The sequence below is a fragment of the Zootoca vivipara genome, chromosome 2 (assembly GCF_963506605.1).
Source record: "Zootoca vivipara chromosome 2, rZooViv1.1, whole genome shotgun sequence".
Classification (NCBI taxonomy): Eukaryota; Metazoa; Chordata; class Lepidosauria; order Squamata; family Lacertidae; genus Zootoca; species Zootoca vivipara.
In genome coordinates, this window is record NC_083277.1 from 72,357,814 (window position 1) to 72,379,742 (window position 21,929).

General features: G+C 43.0%; 1 protein-coding gene across 5 annotated transcripts in view; it reads left to right on the forward strand.

Moving 5' to 3' along the window:
- Nucleotides 1-21,929, forward strand: part of SH3RF2 (SH3 domain containing ring finger 2) — a 103,461-nt gene that overhangs the window by 14,652 nt on the left and 66,880 nt on the right. For 2 of the 5 annotated variants that reach the window (XM_035105342.2, XM_035105344.2), the window contains 2 exons: nucleotides 5,642-5,795; nucleotides 6,403-6,922. In XM_035105342.2, coding sequence (XP_034961233.2) covers nucleotides 6,542-6,922 — 381 coding nt within the window. In that variant the 5' untranslated portion in view covers nucleotides 5,642-5,795; nucleotides 6,403-6,541. Of the gene's footprint in view, nucleotides 1-441; nucleotides 5,271-5,641; nucleotides 5,796-6,402; nucleotides 6,923-21,929 lie in introns of those variants that run through there. The other 3 variants (XM_035105345.2, XM_035105348.2, XM_035105346.2) reach the window with 3 other exon arrangements.

The following is a 21,929-nucleotide window of genomic DNA, read 5'->3' on the forward strand; positions in this document are numbered from 1 at the left end:
GACCACAGCAAACTATGGCAAGTTCTTAAAGAAATGGGAGTGCCTGATCACCTCATCTGTCTCCTGAGAAATCTCTATGTGGGACAAGAAGCTACAGTTAGAACTGGATATGGAACAACTGATTGGTTCAAAATTGGGAAAGGAGTACGACAAGGTTGTATATTGTCTCCCTGCTTATTTAACTTATATGCAGAATTCATCATGCGAAAGGCTGGACTAGATGAATCCCAAACCGGAATTAAGATTGCCGGAAGAAATATCAACAACCTCAGATATGCAGATGACACAACCTTGATGGCAGAAAGCGAGGAGGAATTAAAGAACCTTTTAATGAGGGTGAAAGAGGAGAGCGCAAAATATGGTCTGAAGCTCAACATCAAAAAAACCAAGATCATGGCCACTGGTCCCATCACCTCCTGGCAAATAGAAGGGGAAGAAATGGAGGCAGTGAGAGATTTTACTTTCTTGGGCTCCTTGATCACTGCAGATGGTGACAGCAGTCACGAAATTAAAAGACGCCTGCTTCTTGGGAGAAAAGCAATGACAAACCTAGACAGCATCTTAAAAAGCAGAGACATCACTTTGCTGACAAAGGTCCGTATAGTTAAAGCTATGGTTTTCCCAGTAGTGATGTATGGAAGTGAGAGCTGGACCATAAAGAAGGCTGATCGTCGAAGAATTGATGCTTTTGAATTATGGTGCTGGAGGAGACTCTTGAGAGTCCCATGGACTGCTAGAAGATCAAACCTATCCATTCTTAAGGAAATCAGCCCTGAGTGCTCCCTGGAAGGACAGATCGTGAAGCTGAGGCTCCAATACTTTGGCCACCTCATGAGAAGAGAAGAATCCTTGGAAAAGACCCTGATGTTGGGAAAGATTGAGGGCACTAGGAGAAGGGGACGACAGAGGACAAGATGGTTGGACAGTGTTCTCGAAGCTACGAACATGAGTTTGACCAAACTGCGGGAGGCAGTGCAAGACAGGAGTGCCTGGCGTGCTATGGTCCATGGGGTCACGAAGAGTCGGACACGACTAAACGACTAAACAACAACAAGCAGAAGGTGGTGCAGAAAGAGAGAGAGTCCATCAACACGCATAATGATTTGCTACAGTCCAGTATATATATTTACCTAAGAGTAGTTTTACATACTATTAGAAGCAGCCAAGAATAAGCCACCTACAAATGTGGAACTCAGTTGCCAAAACTACTTTTTGATATATGTGCAGGAACTATGTAGGAGGAATTGTGACAAGGTGTGTGGGTTTCACAACATGGCCACCACAATTCTGAAACTGGGACATGACCGCTAAGTTTTTTTGTAGTTCAGTAATTTGCATGCTCTGCCCAATTTTAAAAGTGGCAATATTGTTCTCACCAGCAGGCCTTACTCTGGCCAGCTCTCTGCTGCTCGTGTATCTTTTCCAGAAGGTAATTCAGTAAGGGACTCACGTACTGTACTGGTGTTCAAGGTCAGGCTATGCTAAAATTATGTGTTATGAAAGGGGGGGGGAAATGAAAATATTTTAAACATTAAATGGTGGGAAACAGTCTTTAAAAATGAAATAAACTAACTTAACAGACCACATACATCAGATGTGAGGAAATATACAAGGTCTCGTGGGCAAAACATGGGAGGTGGAGTAAGCATGTTGCATAGCAAAGAGTGATGAATGACAAGTTAGATTTCAGTTCGTGTTTGAAGACACTATATTTTAATATGCTAGTTGTGATAATTTTATGCCCATTAAAATTGTCCATAGTTATATTTTATGTTTCTAAAGTAACAGAATGACTTTCAATCTGGAAAAGAAAAAAGAAGTGCTAATGTAGCATTTTTTTCAATTTTTCCAAAAAATTCCGTTTTTTCCCAATAAAACCGGGGTGTTTTTTTCCAAGCTTCAAAATTTCCGGAAATTTTACATCTCTGATAGTGCCCCTCATTTCCTTAGACATACCAGGGGTGGAACAGCAAGTGCAGATGCTACCTAAAATGATGCCTTATTACTGGATTATAACTTCAAGCAGGAAAAAAAACAACCCCAAAATTATTAGTTTCTGGAACTTTGGAACAATTGTTCATGCAAGCCAATATGATTTAGTTCCTCCCCTCCCAGGCATTAGTTTGAAAGTCTGAAAACACAGGTAAGTACATCTTTTGTTTCTACCAGCCTTCAAAGGGAGCAACAATACAGGACTTGTGTGGAGTATTTATGGGTGGGAGGACAAGCAGTTAGCTTTAGATCTATAATTGGTAGCATCTAGTAACTAGCAGCCAAGACACCCTACCGTGTTTCTCCGAAAATAAGACACCGTCTTATATTTATTTTTCCTTTAAAAAAACCACACAGTGGCTTATTTTCAGGGGATGCCTTATTTTTTATTACGCATCCAGCCTCGCCTCTTCCTTGGGGCCCTCCAGAACTGCGCCTATCACTATGTCTTATTTTCGGGGTATGGCTTATATTGCGCAAATGCTTAGAAATCCTGCTGTGTTCTTCCCATTCTTCCATTGCTCGCTCCATGATGTCCAGTTCATTGCCATTTACATTATTATTAATTATTTTCATCATGTGTATCAAGATCACATAAGGTCAGACTCAGTCAACCTCTGACTTGATGCATACCTATGGGGAGAGGCATCAAGGTCATATCTGTGACTGCAGCATGCTCAAGATGCCTATACATCTGAACATGCATGTTCATCTCATCCATATTAAGGTGTAAGAGCACAGGCTTTCTTTGAAAATGACACCTTGAACACAGAAAGAGCTGGATGGGAGCCAGTGGGCACAACTGCAGCCCCACCTCCATGCACTAATTTCCATGTGGAAATGAATGAAGGCAGAGGACTAAACTTCACTGCGCAATGAAATCCTCTGAATTTCATGAATACATGAGCATTTAATGAATGCGCACATGTGCACACACACCTTCAAAATATGTAGTATGATTGCCCCCTCCATCCTAGCAAGTTCTCTGTCTTAGATAGGGATCCCCTTTCAGGTTCTACATTAGGTGCTATAGTATACATCAGGCATCCCCAAACTGCAGCCCTCCAGATGTTCTGGCCTACAACTCCCATGATCCCTAGCTAACAGGACCAGTGGTCAGGGAAGATGGGAATTGTAGTCCAAAACATCTGGAGGGCCGAAGTCTGGGGATGTCTGGTATACATTATACCTAACAATTGTTACTCTGTTTTGTTTTGTTGACTTTTTTTATAGGGATGGACAAAACTCTCAATTTTTGTTCTCGTTTTTTCAGTCTTCAGTTCTCCACATTTCCACTGCAATTTGCATTTTTTTAAAAAAAAATACCCATAAAATTTGTCAACATTTTAATGCAAATTTCTCCTAATAAATGTATGTGGGTATGCTGTTTTGACTAACAAACACATTTTTGGTGAGCACTTTACCAGAATGTTTGCATTTTTCATGAATAGAAGTGTTTATATGCACCCTTTACCCTGGGACGTGGGTGGCGCTGTGGTGTAAACCACTGAACCTTGAGCTTGCTGATCGGAAGGTCAGCGGTTTGAATCCCTGTGACGGGGTGAGCTCCCGTGTACAGTCCCAGCTCCTGCCAACCTAGCAGTTCGAAAGCACGTCAAAGTGCTTTCGGCGGGAAGGTAAACAGCATTTCCGTGCGTTCCTCTGGTTCGCCAGAATCAGCTTAGTCATGCTGGCCACATGACCCGGAAGTTGTACGCCGGCTCCCTCGGCCAAAGGAGCAAGATGAACACCGCAACGCCAGAGTCGTTCGCAACTGGACTTAACTGTCAGGGGTCCTTTACCTTTACCTTTTTATGAGGTTTTGAACACATTACTCAACCAGAGAACTGCATTGTGAAAGCGCAAATGTGTGTGGAAGGGGCAGGGCAGAGGCGACTCAAAATCTGACTGGCCCCACTGCTGTCACATGACAGCATCTGGCCCAATCCAGGCTGGCACAACCATCTGCCTGCCCCTGCCTTGTACCCTGCCCATTGTGTGTGGCAGGGCAGTAGATACAGCAGTGGCCCCACCACTCCCTAAAGCCTTGCCATGCTATGGGCGGTAGCGTGGATTTAGGATTACTTTCTAAATATTCCAGTGGTGGAAATATTACAAAATAGAGACAACAACCTCTGGAAACTCTTCTGCGTTGATGGTAGCTACCACTGTCTTCGAAAACAATACACAGCTGGGCAAAGGATCAGTTCAGATAGCTCAGTATGAGACTCTTAGGATCCAAGGTTTGAACCCGACGTTGGGTGAAAGATTCCTGAATTGCAGGAGGTTGGACTAGATGGCTCTCATGGTCTCCTCCAACTTTGCAGTTCTATGTCTCATGCCTTATTTCATACTTGGTGTCACAAGTTGCCCTAGATCCAGCTTGTCCTTATCCAAGAAAAAACCTCTGCATGTAGTTCAAGCTCAGCTATGCATTAGAACAAGAACAAAAAAAACAAAACAAAAACCAACCAACTTAATTGAGATTTCAAATGCTGTCAGGGTTTTCCTAAAGCAGTTCTTATAAACATCCCACAGGAGAACATCCAAAATTAACCGTCCTACAGAGATCACACGAGGCTGGAACAAAGGCTGGCATTTCAGAAGCAGCGTATCTGTTTCTTTCTCCAGAGCTAAACTAATCACCTGGAGGCTTTTATTTTAGATTTCTCCTATCTTGTTTTGTTGAAAAAGTAATAATGTTGCAGAGAGTGATGTTTTTTATGCAAAGTAGCTTAATTCTGCACAATCATACTCTTTTCAGATGATCCCAATTACAGCTCAAGCTTCAATTCACCCTCTTAATCCCCTAAAAATGCATTTATCATGCTAGTTGGTGTTTTCTAGTCATTTGTGCAGAGGCTTGCTTTGTGTTTTTTATTCTCTGTCATCCTTTTACACTCCTCCTCCTCTGTTCCTAAAACAGGATAAGCTTCATAAAATGCTTTTTAAAAATGTTAATAAAATGTCTGAGCCCAGTTATTGATCTATGTTACAGTGATACAGAGCCAGAATAGTTCACATCAAGCCTAAATTACACTCCTGGTTCAGAATCAGACTTAGCCATTCTCCCTTGCCTGAAATATGTGTAGGAGGATCAGCTTGGCAACCTACGAGTTAACAAGGCAGCACGTGTTAAGTTGAGCTAAGTGAGTAATGCACCTAGTTAAAGTTTTCGACTTGGCTGCAATTTGGGGAGTAAAAGAAAGGGAAAGAGCCAGATCAGAAGCTGTTATTTCACAAGCTGAGCTCATTTTAAAGAGGGTCATGAACACAAGGTCAGTAGCACTCAGAAATTAGTAGCTTGCTCCAGTTCCTTTTTTTCTTTTTCCACAGCTTCCTTCTTCAGAAAGGAGAAGCATTCTGGAAGAGAAGGTTTAACTCCCAAAGCTTATGACCCTTCTTCATCAGGGTGAAACTTGTTCAGTGGATAATGATTTGAACTGTCTAATGCTGAGTTGTGGGGGGGGGGTATTTCTTTCTAAGGAAGGGGGTGGAGAGAGAACTTGGCAACCTTAGATCTTTATTCAGCCACACAAACACACACACACACACACTCCTCTGTGTGATATGGGTCGGTGCTGGTTTTTGCAGGCCAGGACTTGAATCTGGAATTTACCTATCTGCTTCACTTCTGCTCGGCTTACAGTTGTGAAAGGTGCCAAACAGGTTGAGTCACTTTTTCTGCTGTGGGAGGAATACTGATTTCTCAGGCTGGCTTTGGATGATTAAGTCAGCTAAGAAGAGGCAAGAGACAAAAACTGCCAGTCTCCTCAAGTCAAGCGAGGCTCTTTTACTCCCAGGTATGCCAAAGTAATGATTGCCGTCAAAGTGACTTGCAGATGAGAAAATCTAGAGAATGAAGAGAGATGCCTTTTTGAGAGAGTGTGAAACACTGTGGGTGGGCCAACAGAGCAATGCCTGTTCAATGTTGGCCTGTTTAGAAAGGGGGAGTGGAGGCAGGAATGTGTTCAGCCATGTGTTTTACCAGAACACCTTCTGGCTTTTATCTGGAGTGATCATTTTTACTGCTTTCACAGTTATTCTTTGCATGCCATTTTTAAGATGGACTGATCCCTCGGGAAATACACCTGAATAGGAACATAATGCCCTGGTGTGGAATTTATGGGATCCTCTAGTTTTTATTTTTATAACCACCTGTGGCAGCGTGTGAGATGTAGCTGCCTCCTTCCTGCCACACATCAGCCAATGGATATGATTCTGCTTACTGATACTTGTATTCGCAAATGACTAATGCCAAACTTTCTTTGTTTTTGGGGGGGTTGGAACACACCATACAAATCGGCTCATGAGGCTTTGCTTCGACTTGTAGGTGGCATGCATTTCATAATACCAAAGTAGTCAGGTGCTGCAATTTGTCTCTCCCTCTCTGCTGTTTTCTCCTTACAGGATGGCAGTTTTCGGATCCTAACAATTGCAAGCGTCCTTCCTGAAGCAACGTATTTGGTCACGGCAAACATCATGTGGAGTTTCCTGGCTCTGCTTTGAAATTGGATTTCTTCATTGAAAAGGGGGGGGGAGAAGGAGTATGGATGATTCGGCCTTTTTTGACATGCTAGAATGCCCAGTGTGCCTGGAGAAGCTGGACGTCTCGGCCAAAGTACTCCCCTGTCAGCACACCTTCTGCAAACCTTGCCTCCAGAGGATCTTGAAGTCACACAAGGAGCTTCGGTGCCCTGAATGCCGAGCCCTGGTCCTCTGCAGCATTGAGGAGCTTCCAGCCAACTTGCTTTTGATCCGCTTGTTGGATGGAATCAGATTTGGACCCAACAGGATGAAGTTTGGCTCGCTGCAAAGATCTGGGGTCCTCTCCTCTCCTGCCTCCATCAGGAGATTCCAGGGAGAGCCGAGAGCTGTGCAACTCAATCAATTCAGGCTGACTGCCAGTCCCAGGATCCCTATGGAAGGGGTAAGGAGGGTTCATTTATTTTACCGCTAACTTTATCAAGCAGAACACACTTTTGTAGGCCGCATTTCATTTCAAAGGGTCGAATGTATTCAGTTTGTGTAATAGAGTTGGGTGCTTTCTTCCCAAACAACCCAGCTATCTCAACTGGATTTATGCTGCAACTCCCTTTTAAGTTTAAACTTATTCCAGCTGGAACCATTTAATGTGACAAATCCGGCTACTGGGCTTTTAGGGGATTGCCATCTCCAGCAGAGCTCAAAATTGTGCTGAGACTTTTTGGGTGACATTGCCGTACTTCTATTTCCAATCCAAGATTGGCAGAGCCAAACTACTTTCACACCTGTCGAGGACTGAGAAAGGGTTGATTTCCACTGACCTTAAAAACAAAAACAGAAAAACCAAAAACCGAAGGAATGCTTTGTCCTGTGCCAGTGCAACCCGAGTAGGAAAAATATATATCTGTAATAAGACTAGAATCGAGTTACTAGAACTTTTAACGAGATGTGTGACTGGGTCTGAGTATGGGTAAAAAGTAGGTCAGCTGTGCCCTAGTTTCTTCTTCCTCCTGCCCGTCACACCAGTCCTTCTATTCTCAAGTGCCTTTCACGAAAAGCTCATTGTGTGATTTCCCCCTCCCCCCATGTTTGATTTCACAATTATGTGAAGGCACAAAGTGTTTGGATTTGGGTGCTTGGCAGACTGTGAGAATCACGTACGTATGGCTGTGAATGCTTCCTCAACAGTTTTGCTTGGAGATCACTTTTTCAGGGAGTTTCTGCAGCTGGTTATTCCTTATGTAACTATACTCCTTGGGACTAAAATGTATCTCGAACAAGCCTACTATAGTTCCCCTTCACCAGCAGTCATTTCGAGTAACACTTAAGGGAAATGCATACAAAGGAACTCTCAATGGGTTGTTGCTGGTTTTGCTACATTGCTATCCTTTCTTTCCTCCATGGAGCTCAAAGCAATGCCTATGGGTCTCCCCGTTCCATTTTATCCCCACAACAGCCTTGTGAGGTAGGACAGGTTGAGGTTGCATACGCACCAAACTTTTAAAGCATCCCTCAAAGAATACTGGAAACTATAGTTTACCTCTCACAGAGCTACAATTACCCACACCCTTAACAACCTACAGTTCTCAGGATTCTTGGGGTAGGGGAATGTGCTTTAAATGTTCTTTAAATGCATGGTGAATACACAGCTGGAGAGATAATTGCTGGTCGAAGGTCACCCAGTGAGCTTCATATGGCTGAATCCTGGTCTCCCTGGTTCTATCACCATGCCACACCGGTGGTTTTGTTGTTGTTGTTGTTGTTGTAACCCAGAAAAAAAATAAATTCAGCTAGCTTATTATCTTTTTATTTTGGGTGGCATCATTTTAATTCATTAGGGCAGTAGTCCAGATAAGCAATCAGAACAAGTCAAAATGGCCATACCTGTCAAACTTGGTATTATCTATAACCTAGATCAATTATCACTTACTGGGTAGTTATCAGGGCGGCTTCACCCTTCTTGTCACATTCGCATTGCAAAGGCATCTACAAAATTCATTGTGTAATTCTACTTTCTTCATCAAGGGTGGAATTGCCCACATGGTGCTCCTGCACAAGCCCGTTGTGATAAACATGACAGTGTTTGGAAGGCTGGACTCTTAACAAAAGCGAGGGAAATGCCGTTTAGCAAGCCTAGCCACCTACATCGTGGTTTCATTTTAACATACAAATATTTGGAACAGTTCAAGAATGTCGGCATCTAATTTCTAGTGTCTGGAGTTTGGATGCTGGCATGCTTTAGCTGTTCTTAATCTAGATGATGAAATCTTCTACTTCAAAACAGCTTTCAGGTTACTAGATTCAAGACAGGATGCAGCAGCCTTGCAAACATTTGCCAGCAAAGCATGGTTCAACAGACCCCTCGTGGCCTCCAAGACTTAATGGCCATGTAATGTCTGGGCAACAAGAAATGTCTGTATATACAAATGGTACAGAGAACCAAGACTGAACGAAGGTTGCAGGATATTAAACATGTGCACACATACAGTACAAGGGATATTAAAAAGTGGGCCAGTTTTCAATCCTAGTCTCCAAAGGCTGACTTTGATGTGGTGATCTAAAGAAAAAGCTCTGAGAACTAGTCTTGTGAATTAGAGAGATGTGTAGCAGTTGCTTCAAATAGTGGAAGGGGGAAAGAGACAACACGACCTTTGAAAAGCATGTTGCAAAATTATTTCTTATGCTAAATGGCACTGTGGATAGCTTCATGCCTGGGATAGAAACCATTAGAAATTGCAAGGTAGGGAGTGTGAGCCAACAGACAGCAATGTAATGTTTGGTGGGGCTGACAGGTCTGTTGGCATAATTGCTTCCAGCAAGAGCTCTCCTCCATTCCAGAGGGGAGGAGTTGTGGGCGGGGTCAGCCTCCCGCGCTTTCAGGGGCCGTGTTTGGCCCCCTGCATCAGCCCCTCCTCGCCGCTGTATTAAGCCCCATCAGCTGGCCAATAGGGCTCGCTGGGGGGCAGAGTCTGGCTGCTTTTGAGCAGCTGCGGTGGCGGGAATTTTCTCACTCTACATCCCGCCCGCATTGGATCTCCCGCCCTCCCCCCCTTTAGGCTCCGCTTTGCTCTGACCTTGCTATGGACTTTGGTTGGTCGCCTTGGTTGCCCAAGGGGCCTGGTATGAGTTTTTTTATCCATATGGCAAATTGGCACCGGCCTCTTGGTTTTTGCGCCTACCTCATAGCAATTCATCACAACTTTTGGTATTGGCGGTTAGGCATTGGATTACCGTATATTCCGGCGTATAAGACGACTGGGCATAACCCCCAACTTTTCCAGTTAAAATATAGAGTTTGGGATATACTCGCCATATAAGAAATACGACCCGGCGTATAAGACGACCCCCGACTTTGGAGAAGATTTTCCTGGGTTAAAAAGTAGTCTTATACGCAGGAATATACAGTATTCAATATGTGATGTATCTGTGTTGTATGCCGGAGGTCAGGTTGAGGCCATCACCTACCTACCTCCTAGGGGTATCCCGTTAAGGAGATCCAGCGGTCGCGGATCCTGTCTGATGCCCTGATGGGGTTAAGGCCAAGGCCCTGGTGACGTCAGGGAAATCACCCAGTTGTATTGCATCAACAAGCTCCTCCCACTGTTCGTTAACCTAAAGTGTCTCCACACCGGTCGGGTGGAGTCACATGTTGCGTTCCCATCCAGTGCCTAAGCCAATACCACTCACATGCTATAACCAATAAAGTTGTGGCCTTATTTTACCCATTAACCTAAAATCTTGTGTCCTTGTGTCTTATTTACTCCACGCGGGTGGCGGGTCATCGACCCGCAAGTAGATGCACAAAGGAGAAAGAAGAGGAGGAGGAGGAGGAGATTGTGGTACTGATTTGTTTTTTAACTATAGCCATTGGTTCCCTTTATGGTGTTCTGTAGATCCCATGCTGGGCCTATGGAAGATGGAGGAACATGTCAGGATAAGAGTAGCATTTCTTTCTGGTTTGCAAGACCCCAGGCGAGGGCCAACGGGCAAAAGCAGGAGCAGCATTCCTATAGGTAACTGAGTGGGAGGTTCTAGGGTTTTAACATCAGAGCGGAGGAAAATCCAGACTGGCTTCACTGCCTTCAGATCAGCTATTAGGAGTGGGTGCCCAGGGATTTGCCTCGCCCTCTGGTGTTCGTTCAGGACCAGGGCTTATCGCCAGTCACGTTGCCATATGGCTGCCACTAATCCAAAAATTATAGTTATCTAATCCACAATGTGTCCTCTCCCATAATAACTCTGTGTGAACAACTTCCAAATGTTTGGATTATCTGATGAGGCATTCAGATAATGAAGAGTGCTCTCCATATATTAAGACATTTCAAAATGCCCTTTCAAGTCAGCCAGACTTTTTCAGTTTATTTTAAATGACATCAAAAATAATTACAGCCATCAATGCTGTTCTATATAGCGTCAAAAGGAGCCTTGCAAGGTGTCTGCCAGTGCTCCCTAGGGTGATTTTAGTTCCTTATGCTTGTCAGAACCTCTGCAATAATTTCCCTCACAATCTCACAGGGCTTTGAAAAATGACCTTGTCTTGAAATGACTAGATAACAAAGGGATTGTCATTTATTTAAAAAAGGAGAAAGTCCCTATAATAAGAAAGTAATAATATGAAGTGTATTGATTTCTCATTCCATGTCTGCATTCTAACTATGTGTTACAATGGCCCCCTGCTAATGTTTCCCAACAAGAAGTTGTATTGTTATTATTTATTATTATTATTATTTATTTATTTATTGAATTTATATACTGCCTGGAGGTCTCAGGGCAGTTCACAGAAAATATCATAATATATAAAATCAAAAGAAAAACAATAACCCATTGACACACACCCCCAACAAGAGCCACATTTTAAAAAGGTTATAGGGTATAGTTGTAAAAGCTCATGAAAAAACATGACCTACTCCCAAGATGCTGTGGTGTAAACCACTGAGCCTAGGGCTTGCCGATCAGAAGGTCGGCGGTTCAAATACCCGTGACAGGGTGAGCTCCCGTTGCTCGGTCCCAGCTACTGCCCACGTAGCAGTTCGTAAGCACATCAAAGTGCGAGTAGATAAATTGGTACCGCTCCAGCGGGAAGGTAAACAGCGTTTCCGTGCGCTGCTCTGGTTTGCCAGAAGCGGCTTAGTCATGCTGGCCACATGACCCAGAAGCTGTCTGCGTACAAACGCCAGCTCCCTCGGCCTATAGAGCAAGATGAGCGCCGCAACCCCAGAGTCATCCGTGACTGGCCCTAATGGTCAGGGGTACCTTTACCTTTACCTTTTTACTCCCAAGGAGAACTCACTCTCCTACATACGCTGAGTATTTCCTCTTGGTGCTTATTTGCATATGTGGCTTCTAAAGAACTCTTAAAGCACCCTCTGTTAAACTTTGTCCCCTTGTTTTTTCATCCTTGCCTGGCTCTAAACCTGCCAGAAGGCAGCCCCACCCATGCCAAGCACAGCTTCTGCCATTCTAAGTGATATTTCTTACAGCCATCGTTTGGCATTGTATACAGACTCAACACATTCCTGCGCACAGTAAAATATTATCCTTCCTGGATCTCAGCACGCCGTTCACTTACAGGCCGTATCTGCGAGAAACAGTTTTGCACAGAGTCACACCAGGGAAATTGACCTCTTCACAGGTTTGGCAATAGGGTGAAAGTGAACAGGACAATGTTGGCAGACATTCGATTCACACCTTCTTGATTCTCAGAAGGCAGCTCCCTGGAGACAAAGTTAATCGTGTTTTATTTTGATTGAACATACTGTTCAAATCGGAACACTTTCAAAAGCCTCAAGGAACCACTAAGGCTACAGAAGCATCTGATTCTTCACTATGGGACATAAAGTACTCTCTACCATACCACCACTTATGCCCACTTAGGCTTACTGAAATAAAATGAAACGAAAGCAGTTTAAGTACTAGTAAATGCATGTTAAGTAGTTTGCACCCTGCTCAGTAGAAGAGAACTCAAGAGATGTGCTCTCCATCCAGATCTATTTTGCAAGGATCGGGAAGAGCGGAAAGTTGGGTCTGTGAAACCTAAAAATAAGAGTGCTGCACCAAATACTATTTTTACTTTTCGATCAGCAATAGCGACTTCCATGCGGTATTTTCTTTCTGGCTACAGCAAAGATTCATCATCTTTCCCCCTAACTGCTATTTCTTTCTCTTTCCTGAATTAGCCACATAGATCATCCCAGCCAATGACAGATCATATAATAAATGAGATGATGTCATAATAGGAGGTAGTCAATCATATATGGTTACATGACATGAGGCAAGTGAATGCAGTTGAGAACGAGAGCAATTGAAAGCAGTATAAATGAATGGAAAGGCTTTTCTTTTTTTTTTACAAAAAAAAGAATGCTCAAAAAACTTTCAAACAGAAAAGAAATTTTTGGTACTCCTGAAAGTGTTCACACAAAGAAATCTGAAAATCATGTTGGTTTAAACTTAAAGGAGGCTAAGGAATGAAGGTGAAGGAAGATGTTCTTGCATTCCACAGATACATAAGAAGAATTAATTGTGGACTATATCAAATATTAATTCATCTTTATTTTTGTGCAGTTTCCGTGACCTGACTTTTTCTTGAAAGTTTAGGTTAACAAAAATATTTGGTCCCTGTAAAAAATCTTTGAGACTTGCTTCCCAGAATGCGATTCTCAAATGCTTGTCAGAGGTCACATCATGTATTTTCTCAGTATTTGGGGGGCAATTTATCCCACTCTGCTGCCATGTCGTGTTGGACCACTGCTGTTCCTGTTGCCTCCATTTCTCCTATGTTTCGTTTTAAATGTCTCTTCAGTAAACAAAAAATAAAGTCAGCACATGTTAAGAAGGAAAACACACTGACTTCATCCCATAGCAGGGGGAAACACACTATGGAAACTTTCCAAAAGCATTCTGGAAAATTGACACTACCGGTAATTTGAGAAACTGCTTTAAAACAGTAAAAATACTGACATGTCAGATGCTGATTAAAGGTGGGTATGGGGTTCTTGGACACCTGAAGAAATGTAAATTGTCCAGTATTTACAGTAGTGGTGACTTTTGAAGTTCAGGAACATATTATCATCACACACCCCATAGCCATGTTTAGAAACATATAAATAGTACTTAAAATGAACCCCATGGTTATGACTTACTCAGCATAGCTATGCTTCATTGGCAGCTATGCTCCCAGGAAATAATAGTTTCTTCAATTCTCTTAAAGTCATTCAAGTTTTAGGGGTTTAAAAAAAATAAAAAAAATGGCATGCTAGGCTCTTATAAAGACCTGTGCTCAAACCAAAACACATGTAATGCATACAGATTTACACACAAAGCCACAATTGAGATCCACACACATATATTTGCACAATCATAAACACATGCACACCAAAGAGCAGCGCTATAATGTGCAATACCTAATTTATTAGGATCAGCATGGCTGCAATCCTATGCATAGTTGCTTACCCGGGAGCAAGCCCCTTTGAACTCAGTGGGTGCTTACTTCTGACTGCATCAATTTCAACTTGTAAAACACATTTAGATTCAACAGACCTTTTTAAGCCACCTGTAATGCATCCTTTACCGTATCTTTTAATATGAAAGGCAAATGCTCACACAAAGAAGTGTCCCTGGTTAAACTGCTTGACTGAAGTAGGAACCCCATTAAAGAAAAGTTAAAAAGTATCCATTCTCTGCTTGATCATTCTTCTCTTCCTCTGACTGCTACTATGCTAATCTGTCACAAGCTGGAAAATCTCGTTCTCACCTAATTCACAACCTAGAAAAAGGATGGTACTTCCATCACCCGGTGCATCAGCAGTTTAAATCATCCCTCCTGACCTGGAAAAAGTCCCCAAGCTGCCCTCTCTTTATTTCCCCTTCCACTACTGTACACCACTAATACTAAAACTTGCTAAGATAATGACCATTAGTAATAATGATGCTCGGTATCAAAAACAGAAAACACACTTTCAGAAAGGCTATAGGGTCACACTGCCAGCTTTGGGAGATTAACAGCAGCAGAGGATGGATAATAATGTAGTCATGCCCTCTAAGGCCGTTCAATCATTTCTGAGAAATATATTGGAGCTAGTACAGAGGTTAAGAACAAGAGCCAGAAAGTGTGTGGTTCAAATCTCAACTAAGTTACGGTCTCAATAAAATTGCAGTCCTATGCCCATTTACTAACCCTGGGATTATGCCCCACTGAATCCAATGGGACTTACTTCAGAGTAGATATGTATTGTAAGTGGCATATTGAAAGCTACTGTTTCTCAGAGCCAGCTGCTGCCATATATCTGCACTGCAGTACAGCAGTGAATATTGACCTGCCTTAGGCAGCTGATGTAAAATTATTGAAATCGTGTATGAGAGGTGAACACAGAGAACTGTATAACATAAATGATAATGATGGAAAGGGAGAAAAGAACTGGGAATTTTCCTTCCACAGACAATAACATTGCAACTTTTTCTTTCAGATATGCAGTGTCATCTGAAAAATATTCAGACTTTTCTGAAAGTTCTCTGTTTTTATGCGCTGCTTTGATCAGTGCACTCCCATCCTGGATGTTCTGCCATCTCTAAATGGGAGACAGAGACTCTTTAATAATGTACAGTGGGCTGCTCAATCATGAGAACAGGAGGAATTTTGGCATACACAAAAATTGGGGCAATCATAGACTGTTACCAAAAAGAATAGAAAAGTTTCTTTAGATCTTTAAAGCCTAGGCATAGAAACAAGACTTTGCTTTTTAAAAGTCTTCTAAAAAAGAAAGCCTTTCCTCCAAAATACAAGTAAATTGCAGGGAACTCACTTTATCTAGCCAAGATGAACAAAGGGTTTGGACAGAGCAGAACACAAGGGAGCTTAAATAATTTAAAAGATGGTGCTTTAGACCCATTAAATCCATTCTCTCCATGTGAAATATATACACTAACGTACGAAGGAAGAACCAGCCTTGAATCAAAGGAAAGGAGAAAGAGGAAATCCAGCACTGACACAAAGAGAGAGATGCTTTTGGATGAGGCTTCCTGCACAAGAACTACCTCCGTGGATATAGCAGGGTTCACTCCCTTTGTTTTCCTTCACCCAGCCAAGGATCTTGCCCATTAATTACAAAGAGCTATTCGGGTTGTTATGAACGTGATCTAGGTCAATTAACACTGGATCAAACTGGGCCAGTCCAAAAGATAAATCCCATTGCTGTCTCAATGAGATGCCACTGGTTCACCTAGATATAAAAATGTTTCTTTGGGTGCCTTCTGCTGTGAGGACCTTCCTTGCATGCAACCTTCCCTGTGTGAGCAAGAGAATAATACCCTTCCCATGCCACTGATGAGACACATAAATCAACTGCTGAGATAAAAATACACTCAACTCCAGTGTTGCCACTTTCTCACAAACCCCTGAATATATATGCTGCAATATTTTCTTAGCTTTCAGAGACATCCTTTTCCCCCTCTTTTGAAGGCACAGATGGGATTTGTCTAACTTGTTCTTCCAAAATTACCCTCCAAAACTGGCCTTCACAGATCCCTTGTGGCCTTGTCTTGGAATGTAGCTCATTACACCACTGGTGTTTGCATGCTAGAAAGGACAACCTGCTCTTATTGACATGAGAGAGACTGCTTGACACACAGCTCCCAAGCTATGCATGGTATGCCTGTTATGCATGCATTGTAGCCTCCCAGCTGCTCGGTCAACTTTCAGTTCCCATGGCCTTTCTTACTGCAGTCATAAAAACAAGGGGACGTTTCAAGTACCTGATGTGCTACATACAGTCTGAGAGCCACACTATAATTTTCATACACCCCAGCCAGCACAATCATGTTGACTGAGGCTGGTGGGAAGCTTAATCCAAAACATCTGGAGGGCACCAGGTTGACAAAAGTTAATTTAGACTTTTGATAGAGCTGTACTTGTTTATTTATTAGATTCCTATGCACCTTACAGGTGGCTTACCAAAATAGATTTAAGATGCCCTTTTAAGGTGCCACACATTTCTTTGTTGTTTTTATAGTAGTAGGCAGTGGTGCATAGCAGGAAGAGAAGAAGAAGAGTTTGGATTTGATATCCCGCTTTATCACTACCCGAAGGAGTTTCAAAGCGGCTAACAATCTCCTTTCCCTTCCTCCCCCACAACAAACACTCTGTGAGGTGAGTGGGGCTGAGAGACTTCAGAGAAGTGTGACTAGCCCAAGGTCACCCAACAGTTGCATGTGCAGGAGCAGGGAAGCGAACCCAGTTCACCAGATTACGAGTCCACTGCTCTTAACCACTACACCACACTGGCTGGGGTGTATGAAAGTAGGAGGAGTACATAGTCAAGATGGAGAACCTATGACCCTCTAGATGTTGTTGGACTCCAATTCCTAGAAGTCCCAGCCAGCATGGGCAATAATCTGGGATGATGGAAGTTGTAGTCTGGCACCAGGATCTCCAATCCTGGTTTAGACTATCCCTGGATTAGACTATAATCTCTAATCATAAAAGAATGAGTTATTTCCCACTCTTTGGGCCTTCAATTCATACCCTGATTATATAAACCAGGGATGTCACAATAAAGCATGGTTATCACTAACAAGGGGAAGTCTGAGGGGGAAGGAGGAAGAGAAGGCATGTTTTTGTGATTAGGGTTGCTTGATTCTAGTCACCCGGCCATTGTTTGGTGATTGAGCCTTTTTCCACCTGAATATGCCACAGAGGAAAGAGGTGTATGGAGTATCCAAGCAGCAGGATGCTTTGAGAAGCTGGGCCTTGCACAGCCCTCCCCATCATGAAAGGGACCTTCCAGAAAAACTAATTGCAAACTAGCAATATAGATATCAATCATCCAAGAAATTAATGGTGCTACTCTGATAAGGCTATCTAGATAAGGTTACAAAGGCAACATCTGTCCAGAACCCTCACTCTGGCCTTGTGAAACTTGCCAGATAACTGCTCCCTTCCTTCTCTAAACCTGCTACTTAATGCCACAGCTGATGTCTCCACACCCACCACCCACAGCAATCCTGATCATTTTAAAGTTTCTACCACAGCACCTTGCTGCACTAAACCTCCAATATTCAGTTTCTGCTGTGGTCAAATACCGGTAATAATATCACCATGCCTGAGGACGATGCGGTGCCGTCTGAAGGATAAAATGCAGGAATAAACTAGTCTCTTATCTACTTTTGAGTGATCTATTTGAGGCAACATGCTGAGAATAGAAGCAGCGGGGAAGAGAGGGTTACTCCCCCCCCCCCAATATCACTTTGCTCAGGAGAGTACTGTAAGTTATTTCTCCTCCCCTTCCTTAGTCTGTTTGTGCAGCATTGGAGGGTACAGGGAATGTGTGTTGAGAGGACAGGAAGATCGGATGCCAGACCTCTGCATGTTGAGCAGAACATCTGAATAGTGCCTGCATAGGTGTAAGTTGTACACGTGTAGGATTTCTGTGCAAAAGGCCGCGTTCATGATTGCACTCGCGTAATCTACCCCTATACAGTTGTACATGTGTTGGATCCATTCAGACCTTCCACTGGAAATGCAGAGTCTGGAATGGGGCCAATAGGTGTGAATCCAGCCCCCCAACCCTTTCCTGCATTCGCTGTACATTCAGTGTAACATGAGCAAGACTAGAGCTAGGAATCCATAGCATGTTCCTCATGGTTGCTTTGTGATTAGACAGGTTGTCAAGATAAGAGCCATTTTGACCATTATGAACTTCCCAACATTGCAAAAGACTACAGTAGTGGGAAAGGACGCCCCCCCCCTCTCTCACACACACACTTTCTTGCTTTTTTTTTTTTTTGCCAAGAAGTATCAGTGAAAAGAATGGCACATCTAACTTGCCAAGTGTTTTTTTTCTCAGCTTCAGAATCAACACTCTGTGATTTGCATGAGTCAAAGTGCATCTTAACACTGTTTACTTTCCATTCCCTCTGCAACCCGTTTTAGCATGTCGCTGCTGTGTACTATAATTAGGAAGCAATTTACTGAAATGTGAAAGCTTGACAACCTGAGGACTGAAAAAGTAGTGTGCTGAGGCAAACCGTTTGGAAGGCATCATCTGAGTTTTAGCTTCCATGCGGTGGGTTTATTGTGGGATAAACTATTCATCCAACAACTGCTGTTCATTCACAAACATTTTTCATACCATTTACATGAAATCATCATCTCCAAAATGCCAGCCTATGTTTCTTCTTCTTTTTCTTCTCCATCTCCATTATCTCCTTCTTCCATTTAATCTGGACTTCTTCCCATTTTTAATGTCTAATGTTTTACATTTTTTAATGTGCAGGACATGAATTTTATGGGCGGGGTATAAACAATAAAATTATTGTTATTATTGTTACCGTATTATTATTATCATTTACATCCACAGTCACTGCTGATAAAGCAGCTCTTTAGGGCATATTTTTGGTGGGTGGTTTGCCACATGTTTTGGTGAGTACGCCCTAAAACGGGTCAGCAACCTAAGGCCCATGGGCCACAAGCAGCCCACGGGGGTCGTTTAACCAGCCTACAAGCCACCCCCAAACCAAGTGGCCTGTTCAGCAAGTCCCCGCGCACTGCGCTAAACCAGCACAGCGCGGTGTGGGGACTTGCTTTCACGGCGCCAAAAATCACATCTGCACAGATGCAGATGCTGGAAATCGCGGGCGTACTCAATCCGGCCCATGGAGGAATCTCCGCTGGAGTGAACCAGCCCAGGTAAGGTAAACTTTGCCGACCCCTGCCCTAACACTATACCCCTACTCCCATGCCATAGCTTAACATTTTGTGTCAGAAAACCTACAAACAAAGTAAATGTGCCTCTTCCGCATAAGAAATGCAATTGGCTGGCTGCACTGCAGCACCACCTAACACTCACATGAGATTGCACCACACTGAGAGCCCCCCAGGCATCCTTTTAATTATGCATTCATGCTTATTTCTACTCGTGATGGTATCTGGGCCGCTAGATGCAGTACTGCTTCCAATACTGTTTGCACCTGGAAAAGTTTCAGGGTGGTCCCTATTGCTTTGTATCCAGACAGTGCATGTTCTATAACTTCCTGCTGAAATCCTGTAATTCGTTATAGCACAACTGTTCTGGTTTATTTTATTTTTGTCCTGCTTTCGTTGTGCTGTAGTTGAAGATGCAATAATATTAAGGAAGCACCACAGAATGATTATTAAAGCAGAATTACATGTTGGTGGTCTAGTATAAATCCACCACTAATGCACTATTATTATGGCAATGACATACTTCAGGGCACGCCCACAAAACAGCACCAGACTGAAGGGGCCCTCAAATGATTGTGTGAGTTGACATTTACACACCCTTCAACATTTCTCAAAAGACAATAGGGACGTCCTATTCCATAATCATCATCAACAACGACACCATCACTTTATTATTTATATCCAGCCTATCTGATTGGGTTGCCCCAGCCATTCTGGGCAGTTTCCAACATATTAAAAAACACAATTAAACATTAAACATTAAAAAAACTTCTCTATACAGGGCTGCCTTCAGAGGTCTTTTAAAGATTGTATAGTTACTTATCTTTTTGGCTCAGGGGGTCGCATAACTGCACACCCGCCATCGTTTCTCTGATGAACATCCGAAGGAAAAGTGGGACATTCTGAGATCAAATCAAAAACCAGGAGGGCTTCTGTAAATCTGGGACTCTCCCTGGAAAATAGGACACTTGGAAGGTCTGTACTTGGAAACTTAGGAAAACAGGAAAAAGAGGCCACAGCAAGCTGCAGAAGTACAAAGAGAGAGAGAGATACCAACTTTAAATTTAAAAAGAACCAAAGTAATACCAAAAATAATTGATGCACTGCATGAAGATACATGCAAAAGGACTGTTTGCTTGCGGGAGACTCTGCCATTTTTCTAAGAGGAGAAAGGAAAGTTAAAGAAACTCCAACTGTCTTGAATTCCCAGAAAATAATTATAGGAAAAGATTGAAATGACAAGTTTACTTTTTGACAGTATTGTTCTAGGTGACAAGACTGAAGTTATCTCAATTGCTTAAAAAGCAGAAAAACAGAACTGAAATTATAATGAAGTTACCATAAAATGGCACCATTCCTCCACAATAGACATGTGGGCGTTTTGCAAGCTGATCACACAAACTGTGTAAATAACAACCTCTCCTTTCATCCTGGAAGTGCGATCTATGGCTTCCAAAGAACTGTTAATGGCTGCCACGTATGATTGCAGAGACTGGTAATTTTTTATTATTTCCTTGTCAATTGTCTTGCCAAAATGTACCTTGCCTTTCAAGGCAATGCACATACCTGTCTGATGGGATTAACCATTAACAAGAGCAAGAGCTGGACTTGCAGGTGGCTGACCACATGACTCCAAGTTTCAGGCGAGGCTAAACAGCCTTGTTCCCAGTACAAGCAGATGATGCACCAGACTCCACTGGCTTATACTTGAGGAAGAGAGGGCCTGAAGCCCAGAAGTTTTGAATACCAAAGATCCCAGGTTCAATTCATGGCATCCCCAGCTAAAAGGATAATGTAGCAGGTGGTGGGAAGCACCTCTGCCCCACACCCAAGAGGGCTGCTCCAGTACCGGACATGGGGAACAAATGGTCTGGCCTTCCCAGTGGTGTAGCAAAGGGGGAGATGGGGGTGGGTTGCCCCGGGCGCCCCCCGAACATTTTTTAAAATTTTCTGTTGCATGAGATTTTTCAGCTGTTCTTATATGTTCTTTCAATGCTGGTTTCATATCTGAAGTCGGTTTTGTCCTGTAAGCTCTAGGTTTTTTTTGCAATTCATGTTTTTCACTTTTCGCCAGAGCCACGTTGGGGGGGGGGGTTGACAAAAAAAATTCTGCACAGGGTACCACCTGGGCTTGCTACGCCTCTGAGGTAGCTTTTGATGCTCCCTATCATTATAACAAAAGCATCCAAAATTAAACTATTTTATTCACAGAGCACCTTGGAAGCAGGTGGCTTCACCTGAATTTTTTTTTTCTTCCGTCGGTGGGGGAAATAGATTGAAGAAGTTCCCTGTCCACACAGGACAGCTCCTCCCACAGGACTGCAGACAGAGCTTTTTATATATCAAGGGGGGTTTTGATATCTGAGGGAACATTTAAAAATATGCTGCCCTTGCAATCTCAGGTGGCCCAGATCAGAATTCTCTCACCTCCATCTGTGCCAATACATCGAAGAGTTAAAGATTGTAAGTTGGATAAGCAAGGAAATGGTGGCAATTTCCCCAATCGCCATTGTCTATTTGGCTCGGGTTCTTTGTTCCCTTCCTTGAGATTGCTGAGTATCACAAGAAGGACCATGGGGGTGGCAACCATGGTTTCGGCTCTGCATTGCAAGCAGCCGCCGCCTGTAGGGTTTGTTCCCTTCATAAATAGTTTTACATTAAATCGTTCTTATGCAGCCTCTTCTTGATGCATTTCACTGACTCAAGGCTTTGTGGGTGAACTGCTGGATGATCTAGCCCAGGCATTCCCAAACTTCAG